This window comes from Schistosoma mansoni (genome assembly GCF_000237925.1).
Source record: "Schistosoma mansoni, WGS project CABG00000000 data, chromosome 7 unplaced supercontig 0100, strain Puerto Rico, whole genome shotgun sequence".
NCBI classification, from domain to species: domain Eukaryota; kingdom Metazoa; phylum Platyhelminthes; class Trematoda; order Strigeidida; family Schistosomatidae; genus Schistosoma; species Schistosoma mansoni.
In genome coordinates, this window is record NW_017386020.1 from 312798 (window position 1) to 338339 (window position 25542).

Sequence of the window (25542 nt, forward strand, 5' to 3'; positions counted from 1 at the left end):
TTGTTTTACACGTGCTGCCCACGCCATACGATAAACAGTTTTAGGATCTTAGCTTGCAAGTGGACCAAACAGCTTACAGCAGAGAATACCCAAGTTAGTTCGCTATTTGTTTTATATGTTTTGTGATTCAAGTTACTCCTGAATTTTCCTTTATTCAATTTTAAATATGTCTTCGTTTGTGTGAAATTTGCTTGAATATGTTCATAGTCGGAAACGTAAAATTAATACGTGCACTAAATGGCAAACTTTTTGAATGGTTGAAAACAATTAATAGACAAACCAATAAAGTTAAAGACAGCAAGTCTTGGATTTCGGCGCGAAGTTCATTTGTCTGTATGGCTACATAGTATTTCGACAATGTAGGTGATGTCAATTCCCGATGAAAACTCTAAATCTGACTCCTGACCCTAACTTCTACCTTTCAATCCCAATTCTAATTCCTCACACTAAATCATAACCCCCTTTAGACCCCAGTAAATGAGTTTCCTCAAGGTCACCCTGGGATGTCATCCATAAATTGTGTTCTGACCCACTTTTATTTTGAATTATATCCTTGTTAGTCCGTTTTCTAGTATGATTTAAAATTCAGGAATTTCATCTTACGTTGAATGTAGTAATATACGCTCATTTTAACATTTATTTTATCTCTAAAAACACAGTTGTATTATCAAAATTGGGATTAGTGCAGGTTGTAGTAGTTTTAACAGTTGAATTCATGAGTCGATCTAAGCTAGACCACCACTGAAAACCTGTAAGTACTAGACGGCCACTAGCATGGGACTCCTCAGCAGTGCGCATTCACGAGACTCGAATACAGGCCCTTGGGTCACTTGAGCGGACGCTTCAATCGATCCATGGTCTTGAAGTTAAGCATTAACAGTGTTACATGTCGGCTCAGTGGTGTAGAGACTCAGCGTCCAAGCGGGATACCGAATGTCCTGTGTTCGAGTTCCATGTGTGGGATCGTGGATGCGCACTGCTGAGGAGTCTCATGTTAGGGCAAAGTGGCCGTCTAGTACTTACAGTTTTTCAGTGGTGGCCTAGCTTAGATCGGCTCATGAATCAAACAATTGTATTAATAGAATTCTTTGTTTTATTAGTTGTATAATGTGTGTTACTGAATGAAAATTCACTTAATTAGCTCGAATATTATTGTCACAGTTTTATTAGTAAACATCAATAGTCACTCCATGAATTTATTAATAAATGGTTGGTCGGGAAATTTTACTTTCATATCTATTCAGTAGTTTCAGTAATTTGTCTTTAAGTGATGGAGGATAGTGTTTTCTTGAAAAAGCACTTAGTTATTTTGTTTATTTAAACACGTAAACATTGGTACAAGGAGGCACCAAATAGTTACGCCCTATATAAATTATTCGATGTTTTTGTGAGGGCTGGGTTACTGCCTGAGTGCCCCTGAAGTGCCCTGGTACGGCTGAGGGTGGGGAGAGTCAGCTCTGTCCCTCTCGAAATGCTCTCACATGGCCACGTGCATACAACCGCCGTCAGGGAAGAACTACTCACTGCCTTCTCGTTGCGAGGGTGTTGTTTGCGAAATTGAAATAACGAAAAGAGAATGTCCGGTGCTTTAACCGGGTTAGTAGATGGGGAGAATCTATCTAGGGGAGTTGGGAAACCCTGATTACATACCAATGGTGTGCATGGGTCCCATAATTCTAAAGAAACAAATGGCGTATGAACCTATTGTTGGTGACCGACTTCTGTAGGACTACATTTCTTAACATTACTCCACTGCCTTGTGGTTTAGGCATTTAGGCAGTGAGTACTTCTCTGACAGTGGTTGTATTCACGTGGTCATGTGAAAGCATTTCTAGAGAGAGAGAACTAACTCTCCCCACTCTCTACCGTACCACGGCATTTAGGGACTGAAAAGCACTATAATCTGTTGGTTTTTATTTCTGTGGAACAATAGTTCTATTTGTCGACTAATGAGTGGCACTCACATAGTGTACCCAATTCATCCTTACAAATATACTTATCATAAAATTATCCTGTATCATCATCAATTTGAGAATGCGTGCAAGAAGCATGCCAGGATCATATCGAAAGTAATGTCATGATTTTTTTTATAATTTGTAACCTCTGATACTATCAATAAACTTTCAATATCACCATGTATTTGGTTTCATGAATACTCGACAGATCTTTATGTATCTGTCAAACTAGATTTTCATCATTCTACTTCCAAGGTGATGTTGGCTGCAGTTATTTGCAGGATTGATATTAACTTGTACCTTGTTTCACTAAAGTAACTGTGAGTGACTTATTTCATGTCATTTTACACTAGAATTTTCAACACCCTTCGCATCAAAATTAGTATATAACAATAACATTTCTAAAATAGGTTGGTTGAACACCTTCGTCCACACATCAGTATGGAAGCGTGACTGCATCTGTTTTTTGTCTAGTATTTGTCCAATCACCTCAGTTTAGACAAGGTTCTAATTTGAATGATCAAGATTGAGAAAATACTAGGCAGTTGATTCCCATCTCCATAAATAAATCAAATTGAATAAAAAAGTCTTATCTTTTCCACAAATAGTTGTCGAGTTTACACGTATGACCTTGAAACAATTTATACGTTACTCACTGATAAAACGTTCTCATCGTTCCAACAACTTTTCATTCTGCCAATATTCGATTGCTTTAAATATGCAAGTAAAGGCTACAAGTTGTCTTAAATTTTGGAATATTATTTTAAAGGTATCTGAAGGTGTACATTTCTACCTGTTTGTCATATTATCTCAACCATTAGATTGAGGGCGAAACTAAACATACCTTATAGCGGTATATCTACAAAACAAATAAAACCAAACTTATTAAAATCCTATCATTTTTGGCTTACACACTTATCCACTTGATGGTGACCTAGAAAAATAATATCGATTGACTCGAAATGTAATCATGGTATATATAGATTAAATAGTTCGTCTACCATATAAGAGAAATAAACTTTTCTGAACTAAAGTGCACATAGATAAAGTAATTCATATTAATGTTATGACTCTTAGTCAATATTTTTACTTTGCTATCAATCATTGAGATCGTTCATCTCATGTTATTTATTTTAACCACGGACTAAAGGTTATATGGCTTAAGCCCATATTTTTAAATTTTCTTACTTAATAAGTTAACAGAGTGGTTTTGTTTACTTACTTTAAAAGTTTTTAAAGCATTTCTTCTCAACTTCCGTTTATTATTTAATTTTAGCCAATTTTTACCTCATAAACACCATAGATAGGGAAGAACAGAACTGTTGTAAAGTAATTTTGTCATATGGTACAACTGAGAAGTTTCAAAACACAAGAACCTTTGTAGCTGTAAGTTATATTACGAATTGATAAATATGGCTTAATGATTCCAAAATCAGTACACAAATATGCGTGGACGTGCACAAAAGTAACACATTTTCCATATCGATAGGTGGGGTTGGCTTAGTGGTAAGGGCATTCGGCTCTCAGCCATCACGTTCGAAATTTGAACCCTACCTCATTCACTTCGGTTTGGGTAATCGGGTAGTACAATTAGTCGTAACATTTAGAGTCCAGTTCATTTACAAGTAACTAGTGAATGAATTGATTTATTACTATTCCTTCATCACAGCCGTTAAATCTAAATTTATAAAATGCTGAAAACACCTATGAAGTGACCCTTCACTCCTAGGTATATCACCTCTTTGCTAACAGATATAAAGAACAAATGCCGAAGGCGATACGTTTGAGCGGTATACGCTGTTTGAGAATAATTTCAGCAGACATCACATTCGGTAACACCTTTCCTACAACAGTCACTCAGCTACTTAAGAGCATGTTGATCAAAAAATTTCTGGCGACGATAGGGTACTGGGTATGTTAAAGAGCCAGAATTCCCTATTATCTTTGGGCGAACCCTCGGTATCAACCAATCAAACTTAGACATCGGACTTCTGTTTCCAGTTTTGTGGGAACGCCTACTACTTGTTGGTAATAACTATAATTTCCTCGAAAGTGGCTATAAACACGTTGCTAGATGAGAGCATTTTGTGAAGGAGAGTAGGATCTCGCTATCCTCAGCCTTATCAGTACATTTGAGGAGTATGCAGATAAGTTTAGATTTCCGTGAAATTAGAGAATCACCTGGTTGTTTATACTACGATGTATAAATGGTTTACTTTTTGTATGGATTGACATAATCTTTAACTTGGAAATAAAAGAATATGTTTTACTATGCTTCATTTACAATACACATATAAGACATGATCCTTTACCATGCTAAAACCCATTTAAAATAATATGTTTAAGTTTGAGACTTGACATCTTTGATTATATTTTAATTGTATTAAAGTGAATCATAATATGATGAACAGAAATTAAGTCTGTCTATCTCAATCTTTAAGTGATTAGTACTTTCTGATCAAGAAATATTCTCCGTTCAACAATAGCTCATATTCAAAATAATTTTTATGTTAAATATTTCTCCTTTACAGCTAAAAGTCGACTGTTTGTAAAATGTTGCTTTATGAAGCTGTAACTTAAAAAAAGATAAATATCATAATATCCTACACATAGTATCGCCGAAGGCTCTTAGAATAACAGCAAATTGTCAATTACTTCTTATTCGATTGGTTATGATTGTTCGAACAAAATCACTTAGTTGTATTATCTTTATTGAAATACATCGGTTCAGATGTCCCTATGAGGCTAGCTACTCAAAGCATGGTACTGACCAGCTTAACAAGTCAACTGGGATCTCTGTAGCCTAGAGAAAAATTAAGTCAACCTATTATTTGGTTTTATCCAGTTTGGTCAATAATGGTCAAACAGTGGATTAGAGGAGATAATTTGGTGTTATTTGCGGTATTCCACTGTAATCTAATGGGATCCAAAATCTTTTTCACATAGATGAACCTAGAATTTATCTACATATACATTACGTCCTTTTCATTGTTTGCGTAACGTTGAGTCTCTTTTACGTTTTGGTCTTTATCATATGCTAAATTTGGTTTGTTTTATCATGTTACCTTTATTATTCTTGTTGTTCACATCACATTTGTCATTGTACTGTTGTTTATTTATTATATGTTATTCCGCACCCTACACCTTTGTTATAATTTGACTTACAAATGGGCATAAATAACTCACTGTTTTCTATAAATTTATTTATGGTTATGCCTAGTAGAAAGATCCTGAAAAGTATCTAGTCGTGTAAAAACAGTTTTGTTCGTTTATTCTCCTTGTTTTGTAATTCAGCAGTTAAAATGTGATACCAATAAATTTTATTTGTTTGGAGTAAAAAGACCTTTTAGAGACAGAGAAAGTGATGGGATTGAGATAACTGTACTATAGGATATTTACTAATGATATATTTGTGTGTTCGTGAAGTTTTCTCTTTGTGTATGCTGTGCATACTGTTATTTTTCCTTGAATTTTTAATTCAAAGTACATTCCAAAACTGGTGAAACAATAGTGAAATGTTGGAAGCTGAGAAATATGAACAATCATCACCGTCATCAGTATCTGATCTTATCGATAGTGAGAATTGTGGAATAGATGCGATTCAGGTTTGTGTTTACCTTGAAAGCCATATTAACCTATTTTAAATGATTTTCTGTTGTTAAACTTCATTATTTTTAAACTATGACTTGTTTTTGCTATATCTTTATTAGAGTTTGATAGTTTTGGAGAGATATGATCTTGGTTAACCATAACAAATGGTATTCGTCACGGATATTCTGTGTTGCTATTTACAGTAATGTAATTAATGCGTCAAGTTTAGTTATATGAATTCGGCCTTGAGCCACGTTATTGATAAGGCTAGTGAAACTGTCCAAACCAATGAATTTAGGAAGAGTTCTGTACCTACAACTTATTGGTTGAAAACCAGCTGCTCTAGTCATTAAGTCACAGCTCCAACACCATTCTCAACGGTCTGCTACAAACATGTTATTGGTGATAACATTTCTTAATTTCTACTTCTTATTGAATCGATTTCCAGCTGTTTGACCAATCTAAAATTCATGAGTCGCATCATACTGTTGCCTGAAGACAGTGACTAGACCGAAAATTTTCCAGAAAGTTTAAGCAATTTTTTAAAAAAATGTTCACCTTGCATTTCACATGTTTAAAGTGAGTAGTCGATAACTATTCTATCCAAATGTCTAATCTAAAAGTAAGAAGTTAGATCGTTGAAGGTTTGCATTAAAAAAGCCAGTTTTCTATTGTTTGTAATAAGCTTTGAGGAAAGGTGAATTAGCTGTCTTGATAATATTCACTTTTGTAAACAAGCACGTTGTATGGCTCACCTAACTGCTTTACTAAAATCATTTATAAGAAACCCTAATTTCTTTGTTGTGGATTTCTGTGTCATCGTATTGCAATAAACTATTTCCATAAACCTTAAGTTACAAACAGACTACTTAGCATCTGTCCTCACAACCTATTACGCATATCGTTTTAGATTGAAATTTAGGTTGGTTGTGGTTTAAAATATTAAAAATTATATCCTAGTGTTCTGTGATTTAGAATATTTGTAAACGATCCTCATAGTCACTACTTTTTATGTGGAATAGGTAGTTGAAGCAGTTTTAAACAGCTTCACAACATGCAACGTTACTTCTAAGTAATTCAAGTTACCACTAACCTCTTATAGAACTGATATATTTACGGCTAAAAGATCACTAAATAATGACCATAATCATGTTTGCCTAGTCCTTAAGCACTGGTCGAATTCCGTCTATCAAGCTGCAATGTATATATGTATATACGAGAACTTGTAAACCATAGAACAGTGTATTCAGTTTACATACTCTGCTTCTTGTTCGAACAATGCTGATTATTCCAGTCTTTGAATATTCTGTCGGCATATACATAAGGGTTATTATATTATCCAGTGTCATGTGACGTTCTAATATTAGGTCAGTCTGATGAACTCATTTTGATTGTCTAGAGAACAGAGTAAAGCCCGATATTTTGTACAAGATTATTCAATTTGTCTCGTGATTTTTACACTCAAGTATTTTCTATTTATTTTAACATTGTGTAATTGTACTATTCACTTTTCCTTGTTTTTGCTATCTGTACGTTACCACTATTGAAAACACCAAACAGGAATATTCATCACAGAAATCTTCCAACATTAAAGGTTCTGTTGGCTGTTCGTCTTCAATTATTCCAGATGAAGTTTCTTCACGTTTCATACCCATAGGATCTTTCCTTTCATCAATACTTGAACCTATTCCACAAGGTCAGGAATTAGCAGTCGGTGCAATGACTACTTCCACAGGTGTGTCAATAGTTTTTTCTCTAAAGAAAAGAAATATATACATATACCATTAGACACCGTAATTGATAATCTGAGTTTATTATCGTTGGCTTAATACATAAATTACAATTTCTATTGATAATTGATATGTAATTTTTTCTCTTTATCGTATGATTGATTTTCTAGTGAATTTAGTGAGTACGAATAAATGCTTATTGTAAATGATAATCGATCATTTGTTTCAGTGCACTATCATAACCTTTTTTATATGATCACTTAAACAAGTATATACTTATTACGTCAAGTTTTCAATGATGATTGCCTGGTTGAATGAATCAAGAAAGACAAGCACAGTTAACTATCAGTTACTTATCATCTTTTCTTTTTATTTATTCACTTTTAAATACCATAAACTTTTGTTTCTCGATGCAGCTTAAAAGTTCTTAGATTAATTTTACTGAATATGCATCCAATCTAAATTTAGATTAAGAATAATAAAGGATTATTTCTAAATATTTGAACGTAAGGATATATTCTGTGAAAAGAGTGAAAAATAGTGTTGTGTCTTATGCATAGTTGGAATAGATTCACTAGACAACCGGATATTTGATACACACAAAAACGCCAACCTATTGATTTCATCTGAAATTTTTATGTTAGAGTTTTTTTAGTATATAATTTTATTATTTATTTATTTAAACACATAAATATTGGTACAAGAAAGCACCAGATAAATATGCGCCTCACAAATCTCATTTGATTTGTGTGAGGGCTGTGATACTGTCCAGGTGCCCAGACTGAAGCAGGTGGTTTTCTTAGGGGGCCACACCCGGAGCCTTTGACCTGAAGGTCTAGTCCACAAGGCAGTGGAGCATCGTGAGGAGATGCAGTCCCATGGTAGTCAGTGACCAACGATTGGTTCATACGCCATTTGTTCCCTCAGGATCGTGGAGCCCATGTGCACCATTGGTTTGGAATGAGGGTTTTCCAACTCCCCTAGGTGAGCATTCCGTGTCCACCAACCCAGTTAAAGCGCCGGACATTCGCTTTTCGTTATTCCAATTTCGTAAACAACAGTAATGCCACGAGAAGGGAGTGAGTAGGACTTCCCTGTTAGAGGCTATATATTCGGGTGGCCATGTGAGAGCATTTGTAGAGGGAGATCGGACTCTCCCCACTCTCGGTCGTACCAGGGCATTTGGGGGCTTATTATATATATAATGCTAGTATATAATGCTAAATTGTAATTGTGCTTGGTAGATTTAAGTGGCTGGTCACTGGTGCTAAAAGAGACACTAGAGAATGATTTGTTTCTTTTTCTTATCCTTATTAAACAGTTTACATCCATTCTTCTTTACATTCAATTCATAATAATTATTTGTTAGATGAATCAAAATTCACCGTACAAAATTGTCATTCCTCTTCTGATCATCATACAACAACACAGTTGAAAAATGAAGTATGTTGCCCTTGTCGTTTAGCTAATTCTCGTGTAACACAACAAAGAAATTATCCACAGGACACAGGACATACATGCAATGCTACAACATCAGTAACAACTAATATAACAGAGACAACCACAAAACAAATTACTGTAAGTTTTAGTTTTAAAAATTCATATTATTTTGATGAATTTTCGTAACTGTGAGAGACTTTGTGTGTGTGTATGTGTGTTTACGCATTTATAATAATCTGTTATTATTCATCATACTAATCGTTTGTGAAATAGGAGGTAAATAGTTGGATAAATGAAAACAGTTGCTTGGTCTTTTGAGGAGAGAATAGGGATCATATTCTAATTGTTGACAACTGCAATTTTATTGATAGATAAGGTGATAAACTATAACTCAAGAAAAATTCGTTTTTACTTTTTAACGCGTTATAAAGTTGTACGTTAGTAAGTCTTGGAAACGTTTTGAATTAAATTTCTCTCTATAGCATTGGTCAAGGGCTTTTACATTGGGCCACATAGTATGGTAACAACTTGGTAAAATTCATTTATGTGGTTGAACTTGAAGGACTCTTAAAATGACCTTAAGAAACTCTTGATCACATTCAAGTACTCAAAAAGCAACGAATGTGATGAATGATTTATAATGTACAATGAAGAAAATTACTAAACCTTTATTAGTTTCTAATTATTATTGAACTTCTCTAGATTTATTTACGTTCTTTTGACTTGGATTCAACATTAGTTGTATTAAGTAACCCTGAACCCTAATCTCAGTAAACATTGCAACAAAACATCACTAGATCTCATGTTTGGTTTGCGTTTAATCATATTCAAGCTACAGATAAGTATTTTCCTCAGCAATTAAACTTCTTGTAAGTATTTAATGATGTTTTTCACTGAAGTTAGTCATTTTACAGTCGATAGTCAACATTCTGTTGTTTAAATCCCGGTTATGACCTTAGCACAACTTTGTTTTCATAGGTGGGGGCTTACATACCAACTTTAATACTTACATAAAGACCCATTAACTAATTACCTGTATTTTTTCTATTTTTGTATATAATTAACAATGTAGAGTACTTACATACTAACTTAAGCTTGCTGTGCATCATTGGGCATACCATCAAAAATACCTGTTTTTATTACCTTTTTACAGTAATATGTATCAGCTAGTGTTTTGTGAACCTCAAGATTATTCATTTTTCGACTGCACAAGTTAATGTATTCCGCTTTGATCCACACCTTCGTTGTTTGAGAACCAGTAATAATAACTAACTGCTTGAACCCGAGGGTAGCGAATTCTAAATCCTATGACTAATCATTAAAAGGCTCACTGCTCTAACCAGTAAATCACCGCTCCAAGATGTATATTCAGCTATCGCGTATAAAATCCATTTGACAGTCGAGATCAATATTGTCATCCCTTCATAACCATTTATATCGAAATTTCAAAAGCAACTTTTGCATCAAGGAATAGTTCCTATTTTTGTGATTTTAGACTAAAAATGAGTGTTAAATGTACCAAAATCATGATTTTTTCCCTATGCAGACTGTAAATAACATGTTAATCGATCAGTTTGCGTTTCAACTTTGTCAATAATAAACTCTCAAACAAACAAATTCGTTAGATGTTCATTGAATAGTAGACGATCCAGTGAAGTTTGAATAGCAAGATAAATGACCATCTCCATGCATAAATTCCGTATATCAATATAGAGATATAATTCAGTTTTCTTTACTTTTAAACAAGTTGGTTAGTACAGATGTCCTAGAGGAGATGATGAATTTTCTATGAAACTACTTATGATTATGAAGAAGATTCAGAAAGAAACCTTAAGAATGATTATTTACATACAGATTCGTAGGGTTATATAGTGATATTTTCATAATATTTAGATTGCATAATTGTCAATAAGCCTTTAGAAAAATACTGATTAACTACCTAAAACTGTAATTTATTTATTTGAACACGCAAATATTCGTAAAAGGGGGCACCAGATATATATGCGCCATAGAAAAATTGTCATTTCATTTAATTGTGTGAGGGCTATGATACTGCCCGGGTGCCCAAACCGAAGAGACTGGTTTTCTTTGGGGGCCACATCCGGAGCCTTCGACCTAAAGGTCTGATCCACAAGGCAGTGGAGCAACGTTAGGAAATGCAGTCCCATGAATGAATGTGAACAATGTTGGGAGTGAGATTTCAAAGTTTTCGCTCTATCAGTGCATTAACTTCATTATGTAATGATGATATACTTCGTGGTTTAGTTAACATTTTGTATGCTAAAAAATCACCTAATCTGTAAAATGTTTATATTAGGCTAGTGGACTAATCGTTAAAGCGTGTAGATTTTAATCAATAGGTAACAGGTTTAAACTCACACTCCACCTATTTTTGTTTCGGGCAGTCAGATTATCAGTAAGCTTCAAACAAAAATATAACTCAAAATGAAGTACATGAGTATTGACTTGGCCACTGAGTTGCATCAATGTTTTAATTAATTGACCGGGAGCATAAACATTATCTGACAAGTGCCTAATTGTTTTCATTTATCTATGAGTGTTAAATTAGAGGTTTACTAGGACAGGTGAATATTTTCGGTATATGGATAATTATCACATGTAAAGACCTATTATTCAGTATGCTATCAACTTCGTTTCATAAATTTTGTGAAAAAAGAGTTTATTGACTGACTCATGACCTTGTATTTTAGCAACTGATCACAGTTGTAAATATGCTGTACTATAGAAGATTTCTTCAATTTAATAGTAGGCTTACTACAGGTCCTGTATAAACTGAAATTAGTCTGTTCAATTTACTAAAATAAAATTGGCATCATAGAGCGATGTAGCGGAATGGTTAGTTTTCATCTAAGTATGATGGATGAACGTGGTTTTTTTTATTGGTTACAAGACATTGTCTCCAAAATCTCATTATTAGCTACAAAAAAGTAAGGATTTTTATTCGTTGATGAAATTACCAGCTTTTTTGCTTGCTGTATATTCTGTTGGGTTTGGCAAAAAACATCTAAAGTCTCGGTGGTTTGATTATCTGGTTTTGACATTTGATTTTAATCTGTTGAGTTTTAGGAACGATAAACTGTTTCATTTATCAAGGTTACAGGATTCACATAGATATCATCGACTTAAATATGGTAAGATAATAAGTGAAGACTCAATGTATTAGGTTTTAGTTATGAAAATTCCGTTTAAATAATCTGTGAAAGGGAGACTTTTTCGATAGTGTAGTAAGAAAACGAATATCAGAACTATTTGATATATTGGCGCAATACATTTCGAACAATCTGATCACTCATATACTTGTTGAGAACATCTATATACAAAATAAAAGGTCAACTAAACTGGAAATGAGGGGTAAGAGGAGACAAGCATAATGATAATAATAAAAATAATGTGAAAACAATTTGAAACCTGATCATTCTGGATAATAAGCTAATATTACCAGGGTAGGCTTAAGACGAGAACTTTTTTTAAAACTTATGGGAAATTATTCAATTGAAAAAAATCACATTAACTGTCTGCAAAGAATAACGCGTTTAGAAAGCGTCTACATACTATGCTGATTGGTACCATAAGATGTGTTCGTTTTCAATGAGATCTAATTAAAAGTAAGATTATTCGTGTATATGTGTGCTGTTATAATTTTCTTCAACTCAACAATTTTCATCTGACATTTCTTTATCTTGTATTGAATCATCCATAAAGTTGGTTCATGTTTGTGTAAACCTTTCAGTTCTAGTAGGAAAATTATTTCCTACTGTTATCGGTAAAGTTAAACTATACTGAAGGCCTTGAAGTGAATAGAAACGATCGATCCGAGTGAAAACAGCTAATTTTTAGACTCAATCACTGATAGCCTGATACCAGAAACCATGCTTTTGACTAGATTTTGTATTTTGGCTAATTTATATGATCGTCGACGACTTTCAGAACTTCGGACTATTGCGAAATAAGATCTATAGCTGTGGACAGAAAATGATATGCAGAGAAGGTATAATTTTCAAAAATGACGTTGTTTTACAACACACTTCATATTGGGCAAAGAAGTCTATGGGAATCTCAAGGACCCGTGAATGTCGTCAGTAAAGTTCTATCCTATTCACCTTAAGTATTACTCTTTTTTAACTTTCAATCCAATATTCTAAGTGAATTTTCAAACTGTGTATTCGTTAGCTTATAAATAATAGTTTTATAAGTATCAGTTACATCCATTCCCAGGATGAAAGATGGTTTTATTGTGATAAATTATAATCCAGAATATCTGAAATGACACAGATTCAGATCGTCACCTGGTTGTAGCCAAGATGAAACTGAAGCTAAATGAGCACTTGACAAATATTTTTGCAAAGTCGAATACAGCTTTCCTTCGATATACTGAAAAAATTTAATGACTTCAAGATAGTTCTCAGTAATAGGCTCTAAGCCTTATAAGATTTACTCTTCAACTATTAACATAAACTGGAGTACCATTGAAAAGTGGAAAGCGTCGTTAAGTTTTTTTTTATTCTAGTTTGATGCCGGTGATATTCAGACAATTATTATCGATTGATTGTTCCACTGTCTCATGAATTGACTGACGATTGGTCACAAATTATTGATGTAGGCACCTGAAGTTTTTGGGCTCCGTTCTTATCAGGGTTGTGTTCGGTGTTCTTTGGTTTTCATTGATACTTATCGATCGATGGCGAAAACCCATCTTCAAACCATTTATCTCTATTCATCAAGCCTATTTGTTTTTTTTGCATACAGTTATACCTTAAATATTTCTCTTTTTAGCGCAAATGACATTTTCATTTAATTGTGTCAAATAGTCCAGGGTTTATTCTGATTATTCATGTGAATTTGTTTACTTATTATGTATCACGTAGTCGCGTGGTTCATATACACATTTTATGTGACTCGGACTAAACCATGACAATAACATGGATACACGAAAAATTAATTCATAATTAATAAAATGTCCATTAGCTCCTAAACTATTTTTTCTCAATTTCGTCCATCTTAACTAGGATAAGTTGATTTTCATAATTTTAATTCTAATTATAGTTTGATTCACTTGATCTTATTCTTAAAATATTGTTATGTATTATCTAAAAAATGAGTTGGAATTGGATTCCGCATACTTGTTTACTCTTATTCGTGACTTGTATAGTTTGATTCACCTGTATTGTACTATGGTAAATATTCATGTCACAGTTAGTTTGAATTGAGTCTAGGCTATTACTGGATTTGATTATATGTTTATTATTTTATATGAGTTCGCTGTTGTTATAGGCTCATTCAAGCGTGTTTGAATAAATCAATGAACATTCCATAGTTGATTGGTGTAAATAGGAACAAACCGAAATGATGAACCTAGACCTGGTTTTGTTTACCGTAAATTCTTTTAACCATATTCTTGTACAATCCTCTATATAATTCCACGAGATAAATTTTTTAACAGCCAGTGACTTTGTTTCGAAATCTGGGAATATGATTTGGCATCGATAACCAAGTTGGTTTACGAAAGTAAGAGAACCAAAAGCGAATGTCCGGCTCTTTAACCGGGTTGATGGATACACAAGATCCATCTAGGGGAGTTGGGAGACCCTGATTTCAAACCAATGGTGCACATGGGCTCCAGGATTCTAAGTGGACAAATGGCGTTTGAACCCATTGTTGGTGACCGGCTACCATGGGGGCTGCATCTCCTAACTTTGCTCTACTGCCTTGTGGATTAGACCTTCAGATGAAAGGTTCGTGAAGTGGCTCTCTAAGAAAACCACTTGCTTAGGTTTGGGCACCCGAGCGGTATCACATCCCTCACACAAATCGGTTGATTTGTGTGGCGCATATATATTTGGTGCCCTTCCGTACCAGTATTTGTGTTTAAATAGATAAATAAATATAGTCAATTAGTTGCTGTGATAAATTATTATTGACTAGATTTACGAGTGATATCTATCAGGAAAATATACCGGCTAGTGACAAATCGAAGGAACGTTTGACTGTCTACATGGTTCTTTTAGCTTAAGAGGATTTCAATCTTTTATTATTCTCATCTTTCTTAATAATCCATCAAAACTTAAACTAAAACGATATCATTATGATGAATAAGATTTAACATATATAGGGTTGCATAGAGTAGAAATTGACGTCATTTAAAAAAAAGCATTGGGAATAAAGGTCGGATCAAAAGTAAATCACTCACGGAAATTTGTACCAGTCTCCACATTGATTACGGCTCACTGATTGTGATGACTTGTTCGTCTTCACTGGGTTAAAATGTTTACTTTTTTTACTTTTACATTCATTGACATTAAAATGTAATTCATTCACCAGGTACAAATTTAGGTAGTCAGATGTGAGCCGTAATGTTTGTGTGTGAGCACTAGTCAGTCAATCATCATCAACGTAAAGCCTAGTATAAGTGTGTGTTATAGAACATAATTCTACAAAACCTCCACTTTCACTATTCCCATTTATACGGATGATTGAAGAGCGTATAGGTGTTTTCAAAGATGCAGTCATAATCATCGGGTCATCGCTCACAAGCATCATTTCGTTGACTCTTCAACTTGTGTCCATACTAATAGTGTTGTGCTCAAGATTAAAGAAGTAACTATCATCGGCCTTACAAAGATCTTAAAGGAAAAATGATCTTCAGTTTTGGGATTCTATGTACTGTGATTTTCAGACGTATGAACCTATTGCAAGCCTATTCAGGTTTATTAATTGTATGAAAAATATGTATTCAATCTAGTTTTCCATTATTTTCTGTAATAAATTATTTATTACATCACTTACAGTCTGAATGACTAATAACTGGGCGAAGATTCTCAAGGTCACTTTTCTAGTTACTCAATGACGTTGGTAAATTATAGTTACAGGAAATTTTTTTCAGTTCATTTAACTAACTGGATATTGCAGCCAATTATTACTGGTATTTGATATTTAAAAGTAATCAACTGAGATAACATTCAGTGTAGGTATTTTTCGTCGTTGTTTTTGAAAAGTCCATAAACCACATAGACTGGATCATATCAACAAATTGCTTTTCACTAAATTAACTAATCTTCCAAGTTTTTCATGATTTTTGCTACTCATCCTGTCTTTATGTGTTAAGTAACATTGACATTTTCTCAAAATGCTTTTTAGTCTTCAAACCATCCTTTAAATGTTCATGGACATGGAGATAATCATACAAATAATCGAAATTCTGTTTCTTCAAGATCTAGTTGGGCTCGTAGTATATTTGAACGTTTACGAGCTTCATCATTAACATCATCTACTAATGAGTCGAAAGCACATCATAGTTCTAATGGTCAAAATGAATTTTTATCTCGATTCAAAGAGCACAACAGTAACCATAGTCATAGTGTAAATATATCATCTGATGTAATTGATCCCAGGCGTTTACCAAAAGCTCATGGACCTGTAAGTAATTGTTTGGAATTTTCTAAACGACCTTTGCAAAAGTCCAATAACTATTTACATTCGAAATCAATTCCAGTATCTTCAACACATGGTGATTTGATGTCTCCTAGTCTATCGAATTCGTTACAACCTTCTAACACTAATAATAATCATATTAAACACAGAAGACGTATTCGCTGGGTATGTTTCAAGTTGTACTTTCAAAAAATGACTGAAAATTAAAAATATAAAATTTTTGGTTGTACACTGTATTTGTATTTTTGGATAATGTGTATTGTTTGAGATTAACACTAGATTTCATGATGATCTTTAAATTATTCTAATTTCGAGTGAATAACTACAGTGTACTTAACAGCAATAATAATAAGAATAGATTTATTTGATACCATAAATTTTGTTACAGTAAGGAGTTTCATTGTAATTTCCTTTCGTTTCTTCATAGGGTAGACAAGAAATAAAGTATATCAGCAACTGGCGTGTTTCCGTTTGAGTTTTACAGTATTGGACATTGTAATAATTTGTCATAAGCATCTTAAAAATACATTCGAGTGCATACAGTAAGGGTTTCTAATCATTAGTCATTTAAAAATAAATATAAAATAGGAGGGTTTATTACAATATTTGAACAGTTAAAAACAGATGTTGTGCATAGGTTTAAGCAGGAATTCAACACTAGAAAAATCAAAACCAAATGAAAATGGTACTTCCAATTGTAATTGAAGAAGAATGGATGAAGAATATTGGGACTATACGTCATTCACTTCCAGATGTAATTAACTTTCAATTATCACGGTTTAATTCTTGTCCCGTCTTATAAGTAGTATAATTTATGGACCAGTCTTTGACTTTCTTATTATTGCCGAACTCTCAATAGATTTTCTAGATGTATCGTATAACTCATCAGACGTACACGTACATCCTAACTACCTTGGTTTTTGAAGTCTTATGATGATTAACATCAATTCGACAGCTAATTATCCTGTCAAATATTTCAACGTTTCGTATCTTATTCGAATTTTGTTGCCTATTGTTAATCACCATTAGCTTATGCGTTTATTTGTGTCTCATGATTCCATAAGTGTTTAAACTTGTTAGACTGAAGTGGATAAAGTGTAGTTCAGTTCGTTTGTATGAAAACCTTTTATATTTAACGTATTTTTTCTATATGCAGTTCAGTCATTCAACTTCATGTGATACTGGACCTGGCGATCCAACTTTAAGTAAGTGTAAACTTATATTTCTAACTTCATGTTATATTGTATTATCAAACAATTCATATCATTTGTCAGCTTAACGGTCTATTTTACTAGGGAATTAATTGGAGAAACATCCACCTAAGGGTTAAATTAGACGATGTAGAAGTTCAAAAACATGAAGATGAGCACTTAAAGCTATCACTAAGGCTATCTTGTATGCTGGAACCCTGGTGCTCTTTTCATTCTATTTTATGAACGTGAGAAAGTGGCTGTTGTTTTCGACCAATGAGGTATCATGTTTTAAGTCCACCATCCTCTGTTATTCAGTAGTCCTTTCTTGTAAAGTAATATGGCTACACTGTTCAAGTTCCCCAAGAATTCTTGTTCGAATATAAGTTGTCCTCAGGTGAATACTGGGTTCAGACAAATATGAAACACTTGAACTGGTCTTCTATCATATATGTCAGTCATAACCGTCAACATTCTCGTTTGACAATTTCTGCGTAATTTGCCCTGTCATCTGGTTCTCTCTTTTAACCCTGTTAGTGAATATTAAGCAAGGGTGACTTCTTCAAATATTTAGGAATGGATTTTAGTGGTTCCATCAAATATGAAGTCTCATATAATCTTCGTAAGAATTAGGCTGTTGTAGCGTTCACGTTCTATCATACTGAGTTTTCGTAAAAATACTCGAACTCTTGTAGCACCATTCAGTTTGAAAATATCATTATAGAATAGATCTTCGTACTGCTGCAACCAAGAACCACAAGTAGAACCAGCTGAAGTATTAAAATGAAACTCAAGGATAGCGTTAATTACTTAGTGTTTGTGAATTACTTCCAGCTCTATGGATACTGGGTTTTGCTAACAAACATATTTCCTTCGTAAGAGCTCCCATTATGAACTAGTTTGTTGAAGACTATGATGATGGTGATGAGTAAGTAACTTGTCCATGTGGAAGATAAGTTTCTATTTCAAATTTGGTTTTAAAATTTCTTCCGATCAAATTATAAACTAATTTCAGGTCAGTTAAATCTACTGGTTGTGTATCTCTAATTGGTTTATAAATAAATATGAATGTTTTCAAACTGTTTAGGTCAGTTTCAAATGTCCCGGGTTATTGTTACATTGGTTTTAATTTTATAATAATGATTATAATTATTATCATTCATAGTATTCACTGTGTAGCGGACCGCAAATTATATTAACTCAAAAATAGCAGTAAAGTTAATACGCCCAAATGTTAATATTATAGTATACAAATTATAAGTTATAAACACAAATAAAAGTCAAAGGACGTTACTTAAGTCAGCAGGTTGGTGCGTGTTCGGTTGCGTTTTGTACCAAAATCCACAATTATAGATAATTAAATGAGGTTGATATGGTTCTAGTAATATAGCCAAATGTATAATATAATGAGAATGTCGCCGCAGTTTATAAATGTAGATAACAGATTTTTCCGAGTTCGGTTATCGTAACCACAAGTGACGGAGAACAAGAGACGTGCGTGTAGTAGTGTATTTACGAGCGATTAACAACGTGTGTCATCCAATGAGTAATGCAGAACAGAAAGATGTGTTCAGGGTCATACAATTAAACAACATGTACAGTCATTTTGTGGTAAATGTACAAACTGCGAAAGTTAACAAAATAAGTGCAAATAATATCAAAAACTATTTGCAAAATTAATTTGTCGTGCTCATCTTCACATAGCTCCCCCCCAGAGTGTTCAGAGGTAACACTGGGTTATAACGAAAATGTAAGAGTATAATATATGCATGCATGCAAAACAATAATTACAATAATAACGAATGAAACGTAGAAATGGGTATGTAATAACATGTTACAGAGAAAATTTTTTTCTCAAGATACATGTAAACTACGGAATATGACATGCTAGTAATTTACAATGTGTTAATGTACTGAGTTACATGAATGTACTCGGTCACAACAAACAAAATGAAAATACGGTCAGTGCCTTAGCTAACAATGATAAAGTGCAAAACTGTTGATAAACTCACAACATAAAAATCGGGTTGTTTATTTTTATGTACACTTAATAAATAATTAACTAGAATTCACTCGTTTATTACTGTGACAGATTTTTTTTCGTGTCTCCACAACTGTTACTGTTTTTATGCACCAAATTATTGTGCAGTTGGAAATCTGTTGACCCTGTTTGTTATTTCTGATCTCTTCTCCTACATGTTGCTTAAGCTTATTTTCACATTGAACCATGTTATCTGTATTTATTCCAAGATCTTGTAGGGATCGTATAAGTACCGATATTTGTCTGTATATTCTCGAAATCGGTCTTCTTATTTGTGTGTTCATGGTCCAAGTTAAGCCATGCAAATTTCAAATCTGACCTTTGTCGGTTGCGTATCTGTTGCATCAGCAGAGCCATTGGAGACTGTAAGATAGAGAAACCTGTACATTTATTTCGACTTAAGAGTTCACTAGTCTCATTGATGCAACCAGTTTGTTATTTTGCTGCAATCAATATGAGTGAATGTTTTTTGTGCATCAACTGAATTCTTCGAAAATTAACCACTCATCATCATTGTGTGGATAACCCGTATCGTCGAAACTATCACAAAAAAATCAAGACTTGTTTGACCTATTATTCGGACACACATTTATATGCGTGCGTCCTAATTAGCTTTGGATAATGTTTTAACAACATAAAATAACAGGATACTTCGCCAGGCCTGTTCGAAAAACGCTATAGTTAATAATAGCAAAGGGTATTGATTAGAAAATACAATGATCAGTCATACGATACGTATGATGCTCTGTAAGTGCATATATATATATATATATATATCTTAATGGATTAAGGTATCTGACACATGTGTTACATGTCCTTAACCCAACTGCCCATCTTAACGTGCTGTGTTCGTTGCAGTTATTAGGAAGAATACTGATGGGCCATCAATCTAAATTATTTAACTAACCTATAAAGACGTTGACGTTCAAACTGCACCTTGTTGATAGATGCAGACCACCTGTTGTAGTTCGCACGATAACCTCGATTAGTGGTTGGAGATGTTGGGTGACAATGTTCACAACCTTTCGCGATGTCATATATGGATCCACTCTTTATCGTTATCTAGATCGCGGGTTCTACTATTCCTCCACGAATACTTTTTCACTACTTCTTGAACCATATTCTCAATGCTGATCTTCATCACTATCAATACCACTACATTCATTCTGACTCCTTTGCTATTTATTACATTAATTTCATATCGGTTTGTTAATTTGGTCTGTTAACTTGAGCTAATACATATTTCTGTCTGACACTACGTCGATTATAGTTGTCTGACTGACTGTAGATTATAAATAAGCTCGGTTGCAATATTATTTATTCAAACGAACGAGAGAAATGCTTAGTCAGTCGAAATTGATTAGATTATTCGTCTGACCAGTTAGGTGGATTGGAATCCATTGGAAGTAGATGAAAAAGCTATTAAATTAGCCATTTGTATGATACATTCTTGGTCATGTTGGTATGTTCTTCGGACAACTTTAAGACTAGCACAAAACATCTGTTTTGTTTTTCAATCCTGCCAATGATGAGATATTAATATTTGAATTGGTGAAATGTTGTTATTTTTTAAAATGGTTTTTCCTCTCTGAATTCAGGTGACTATGTAAATATTTTATTTATTCGTGTTTGTTTCTCGTGTCAGTGAGACGAGAAAAGTTTGTTCAAGTTTTTCTAATAGCCAATTTAGATAAGAGAGCGTGAAGGCTACAGGAAATACATCCCCCAATAAGTAATCGTTCTTCTTTGTCAGGATGAAATGTGAACAGAATGTATGTTCGCTACACATAGAGAATATTATACGAAAACTAAAAACCAGCACTGTTTTTCTACACATTGTTGCAAGTTTTAAAACTGATGGTCAAGTTGATTCAACTAGTCACCAGCATTCATAATTTAGTCGTTTTGAACTGTTTTAAATGTAATAATTAATTTTTTTAAATCTGATCTTTATTTTAAGGCTCATCAAATTATCATTCACAATTAAGTTCATCAGCTATAGAGGAAATTCAAGGTGCAGTCAGTATTTTAGCTGGTTAGTATTTTTTGGTTTTCGATTAATATTATTATTGTGCAGTGTCTTTATGATGTGTGGGCGAGAATGACAGTGATTGGTTGTCTTGATGAGTCAGACATTAGATAGGATGACAGGTGTTATGTGTTATATATATTCCCCTATCCTTATTATGTATTGACTGTTCCTTGTTGATGGACACTTATTGATTGACTGTTCCTTGTGTCGGATTTTGGTGTGGAAATATATTGACGTTATGGTCAGGCTAATCTCGTGTTCTTGATCTGAGTTGTGTTGAAGTCCTGTAGAATAGACACTGGGTGGGAATCTAGTGTAGATATTCGTCTAAGGTAAATTAACGTCCCACATACGTGTAAGAAGTGAAAGGACTGTTATAACCAGAACCCTAAAGTTATAACCAGCATCTCTTCTACGTTTATAACACTTTATTAATTAATTATACTGGTTGACTAGTAATTTCTATGGTTGCATAATCGTTATCACTAACGACGAAATTAATTTCAATCAAACATTATTGTAGTTTACTTACACGTGATTTCAATTAGGAAGTTTATGCAAGATTATTTCATGTGTTTTTCTTTGTTGTTGTTGAACATATCACTTGTGTACTGCAAGTTTTCAAAAGTCTTTTTTTATTTTTTATATCAGGTGAAATAAATGAATAATTAATTAAGAGAGAGAGAGAGAGAGAGAGAAATATTGCCATTTTTACAGAAATGTAATTCGGTATCTTGATTGTCATATGCGTTATGTATATATATATATATTCCATAAGTATCAATATATTGTGTCACTAGTAGTAGTGGTAGGTAGTAATGTCAGTGATTGCTATTGATTATTATCAAATTACACTGTTATTGACTTCTCTAGTAAAATTGAAAATACATTGATGTTAATTGGTTACAGTAATTAGAATGTATGAATGAGTGATTGTCCCTACACGTAATCATAATCAGAATGGATTGAAAGTTCATCAAGTTATATCGCAATAATTTATTGAAAGTTGACCTTACATTTTCACCTTAAATTATTTAATCAACTATAGTTTCCTTTGTCCAACGCCTGAAAAGTTTCAAATAAGACAATGAAAATCCTATTCAGTTAGTGGTGGTTAATTACAGTTCACCATTCAGTTGATATACAACTACAATTAAATATATTTTCTTTTTTTTTTATAATCAACATTGACTAACTACCTAGTCTCAATGTTATTGTTTATTGTAACTTGTATTGAAGATTGAGTGTATGGAATTTTATTTATTTTTTAACATGTGTTCTAATAGATCTCTTTCCTATAGGTTTTTAAATATACCTTATTGATGATCAGCAGCTAGGAAGAAAATCCAAGTTTAAGATTTCCTGTTGATTACTCTTAGCCACTTAACAGTCAAACAAAATATCGAAATCACTGAGTTTCCTTAAATTCGGTTGAATTTCAGCGTTCACACTAGTATTGAATGTTTGCTTTGTTTATTTCTTCAGTGTGTTAGATATATCTCATACAAATCACTATTTAAATAATATATAAGAGTTGAATAAAGTATATTCAAATGTTTATACCGAGATATATGCGAAGTTAGGTTGGCTAACACATTAGTTTGAGTTGAATTAACATCTTTTTAAAGAATGTAACGAGTCGTTCTGATTCTCTTAGTTTATTTCATCCATTTAAACAAATATAATGTAGCAAGTCTATGCACTGTTTTTGAAGTCTTCGTGTTGAACAATTTTCCTGTGATTAATAATATCTTATTTGAATAGAAATTCATAGCTAATAAATCTCGCAAAATCCAAGATTCCAAATTAATATTTACATTACTAACGAATAAAGTTATGTCGTATTAAACGGAAGTATTAAACATGCACAATACTTCTTTCTTTGTTTATCTCCACCCAAATATTTGGTCGTGATGCTTGAACATTGGTATTTTCTCTTTGTGAAGATATTAGATAACTAAATTGCTTGTTTTCTTAATGTTTTCTCATTTGTTTTTTGTTAAGGTCGTCAGGTATTTCCTAGTAGTATCGCTTGTTCTCGTCCAGGAATCCGTGTGAAAAGCGCCTCTGAATCAGAGCACTTATTAGTTATTAGTAAATCTCTGTCCAATGTGAGTGATTTTCTACAAGTCTCATTATTATTATCGCCATACTAGTAGTGGTAGAAGTGTGATTACATTTAACTTGTTAACTTACAGAAGGAGAGTACGGTGATATTACAAGTAACATGTATCAAAGCTCTGTATAGAAACAGTAGATCACTTAGTCAGATATTCGTAGGTTGTTTTTGTCACAGCCGGGGTACCTCTGAAAACCCTGGATGACTGCCGAGCTGTTTCGTCCTGGTATGAAACTTATTCTCCACAAGCACATCATAATTGAACCTAAGACCTTTAGGTCTCGCGGAGAACTGTTGACCATCGAAACCATTAGGTCTTCCTCCAGTGGTACGATTGTTTGCCACGAGATCTGAAGGCCTTAAGTCTGATCCTTTGTGGAGAGTAATAAGTCCATGTTGCTACTAAGGTGTCCTGTGTTAGAACGTAGCAACTGTTCTCCCTCTCCTTTTTAAAAGCTATTTTATCCGACTCTTATGAATCTGATTTATGGGCTTTATCTTTCAAAAACAAAAAAAAACAGATTCATTGTAATTGCCATTGGGTCTCTTTTGCTTTATTTCTTAATAGAATATCTTTCCTATCCCCATAACTAAATGAATTCTCAATTCATATGCATAAATATGTCCTCATACAGTTGTTGAATAGTTTAAGAACATGTAATTCATGATAACACTAATTTTAGTCATCTGTGCAAATAAAACGAGACTGGGAAAAGTAGTTCAAAATAGCAGGGAGCTTAGCGTTTTCAAAAAAAGCTTCAGATGAAGTTGCCGGTTTAGTTATAATTGATTTATGCTGAGGATTGTCGATATGTCTCTTTGATTAGTGTAATGGGGAAAAGATGTTTATCAAGTCTGTGTGATACATTTATACCATACAACAGTTTAACTTTGAATACAAAAACAGTTACAGTTACACAAAGTATAAATTTCAACGATACAATAAGAGTTAATGAGATAAACTATTTATCTGTTACTAAACATGTAACTTGAATGATGGATCTCAGGATTGATCAATATTCAGCTTTTGTAATGGCTGCTGAGGCTGTTTGGTAATAATAATAATTAATTTTAAACGAATGATTTTTATTTTATTAATTATAGTCAAAAGAGGAACTCTCCCCTTCATCCTTCGGCCACTTTGGTGAGTTTTATAAATTCGTATCCCACTTGATTATTATGCGAAACATAATATCTTAAACCTGTCTCTGTTTGGTCCCCTGGGCAGTATCCCAGCCCCCTAAATGCCCTGCTACGGCCGAGAGTGGGGAGAGTCAGCTCTCTCTCTCGAAACGCTCTCACACGACCATGCGTATATAGCCTCTGCCAGGGTAGTCCTACTCACTACCTTCTCGTGGCTGGGGGTGTTGTTTACGAAATTGAGAGGACGAAGGCTCCGGGCAAAAATGCAACAATACAGTTATTTACTAAGTACACAAAAATAAAAATAATGAAATTTGAAAATAAGTTTTGAAAGTTACAACTTTCTCAATATCCATCCCGTTATAACAAATTGTTTTTACTAAAATGATGTGACAGTAAAGTTATCTTGCTAAATTAATATAATTTAAAACAAATATTTTTGAAATATGGATCCTTAAGATCATTAACTTATGAAGCTGATACTCGACTATAGGGTTGGAAAAAAGCTAAGGGTATTAGGACGGAGATGTAGTATTGTTCTGAACGAGAACACAGGTGGGGACGACCAATTTACTATGTAACACAAAATTACAGTGTTCGTTGGTAGTTTGTGAGAACGATACATTAAGTACTTCATTTGCGAATTTCCATCATTTGTCCTTCATATTCTGTGTGATTGTTCCAATTCACAATTGCTTTCTATTTGCTTTTCTGTTCTCTTCAACTTGATCTTCTCAGCCTTCTGCTACCAGGTTTTACATTTCCGGATGGTTTACATACTACTTAAGTGTGTCGACATAAGTAGCATAAACCACAATGTTAGTCCATTAAGTCATTGATCGTTGGTCTAAG

At 33.5% G+C, this 25542-nt stretch overlaps 1 protein-coding gene across 1 annotated transcript in view; it reads left to right on the forward strand.

The window, feature by feature from the left end:
• Nucleotides 1–5470: 5470 nt before the first annotated feature.
• Nucleotides 5471–25542, forward strand: part of Smp_144700 (AMP-activated protein kinase, gamma regulatory subunit, putative) — a gene marked incomplete at its 5' end in the record, with an annotated part of 38846 nt that continues 18774 nt past the window's right edge. Inside the window, 5 exons of the mRNA XM_018791029.1 lie at nucleotides 5471–5560; nucleotides 7122–7281; nucleotides 8598–8854; nucleotides 15872–16330; nucleotides 17322–17370. Of these exons, the coding sequence (XP_018645739.1) occupies nucleotides 5471–5560; nucleotides 7122–7281; nucleotides 8598–8854; nucleotides 15872–16330; nucleotides 17322–17370 (1015 nt within the window). The remainder of the gene's footprint in view (nucleotides 5561–7121; nucleotides 7282–8597; nucleotides 8855–15871; nucleotides 16331–17321; nucleotides 17371–25542) is intronic.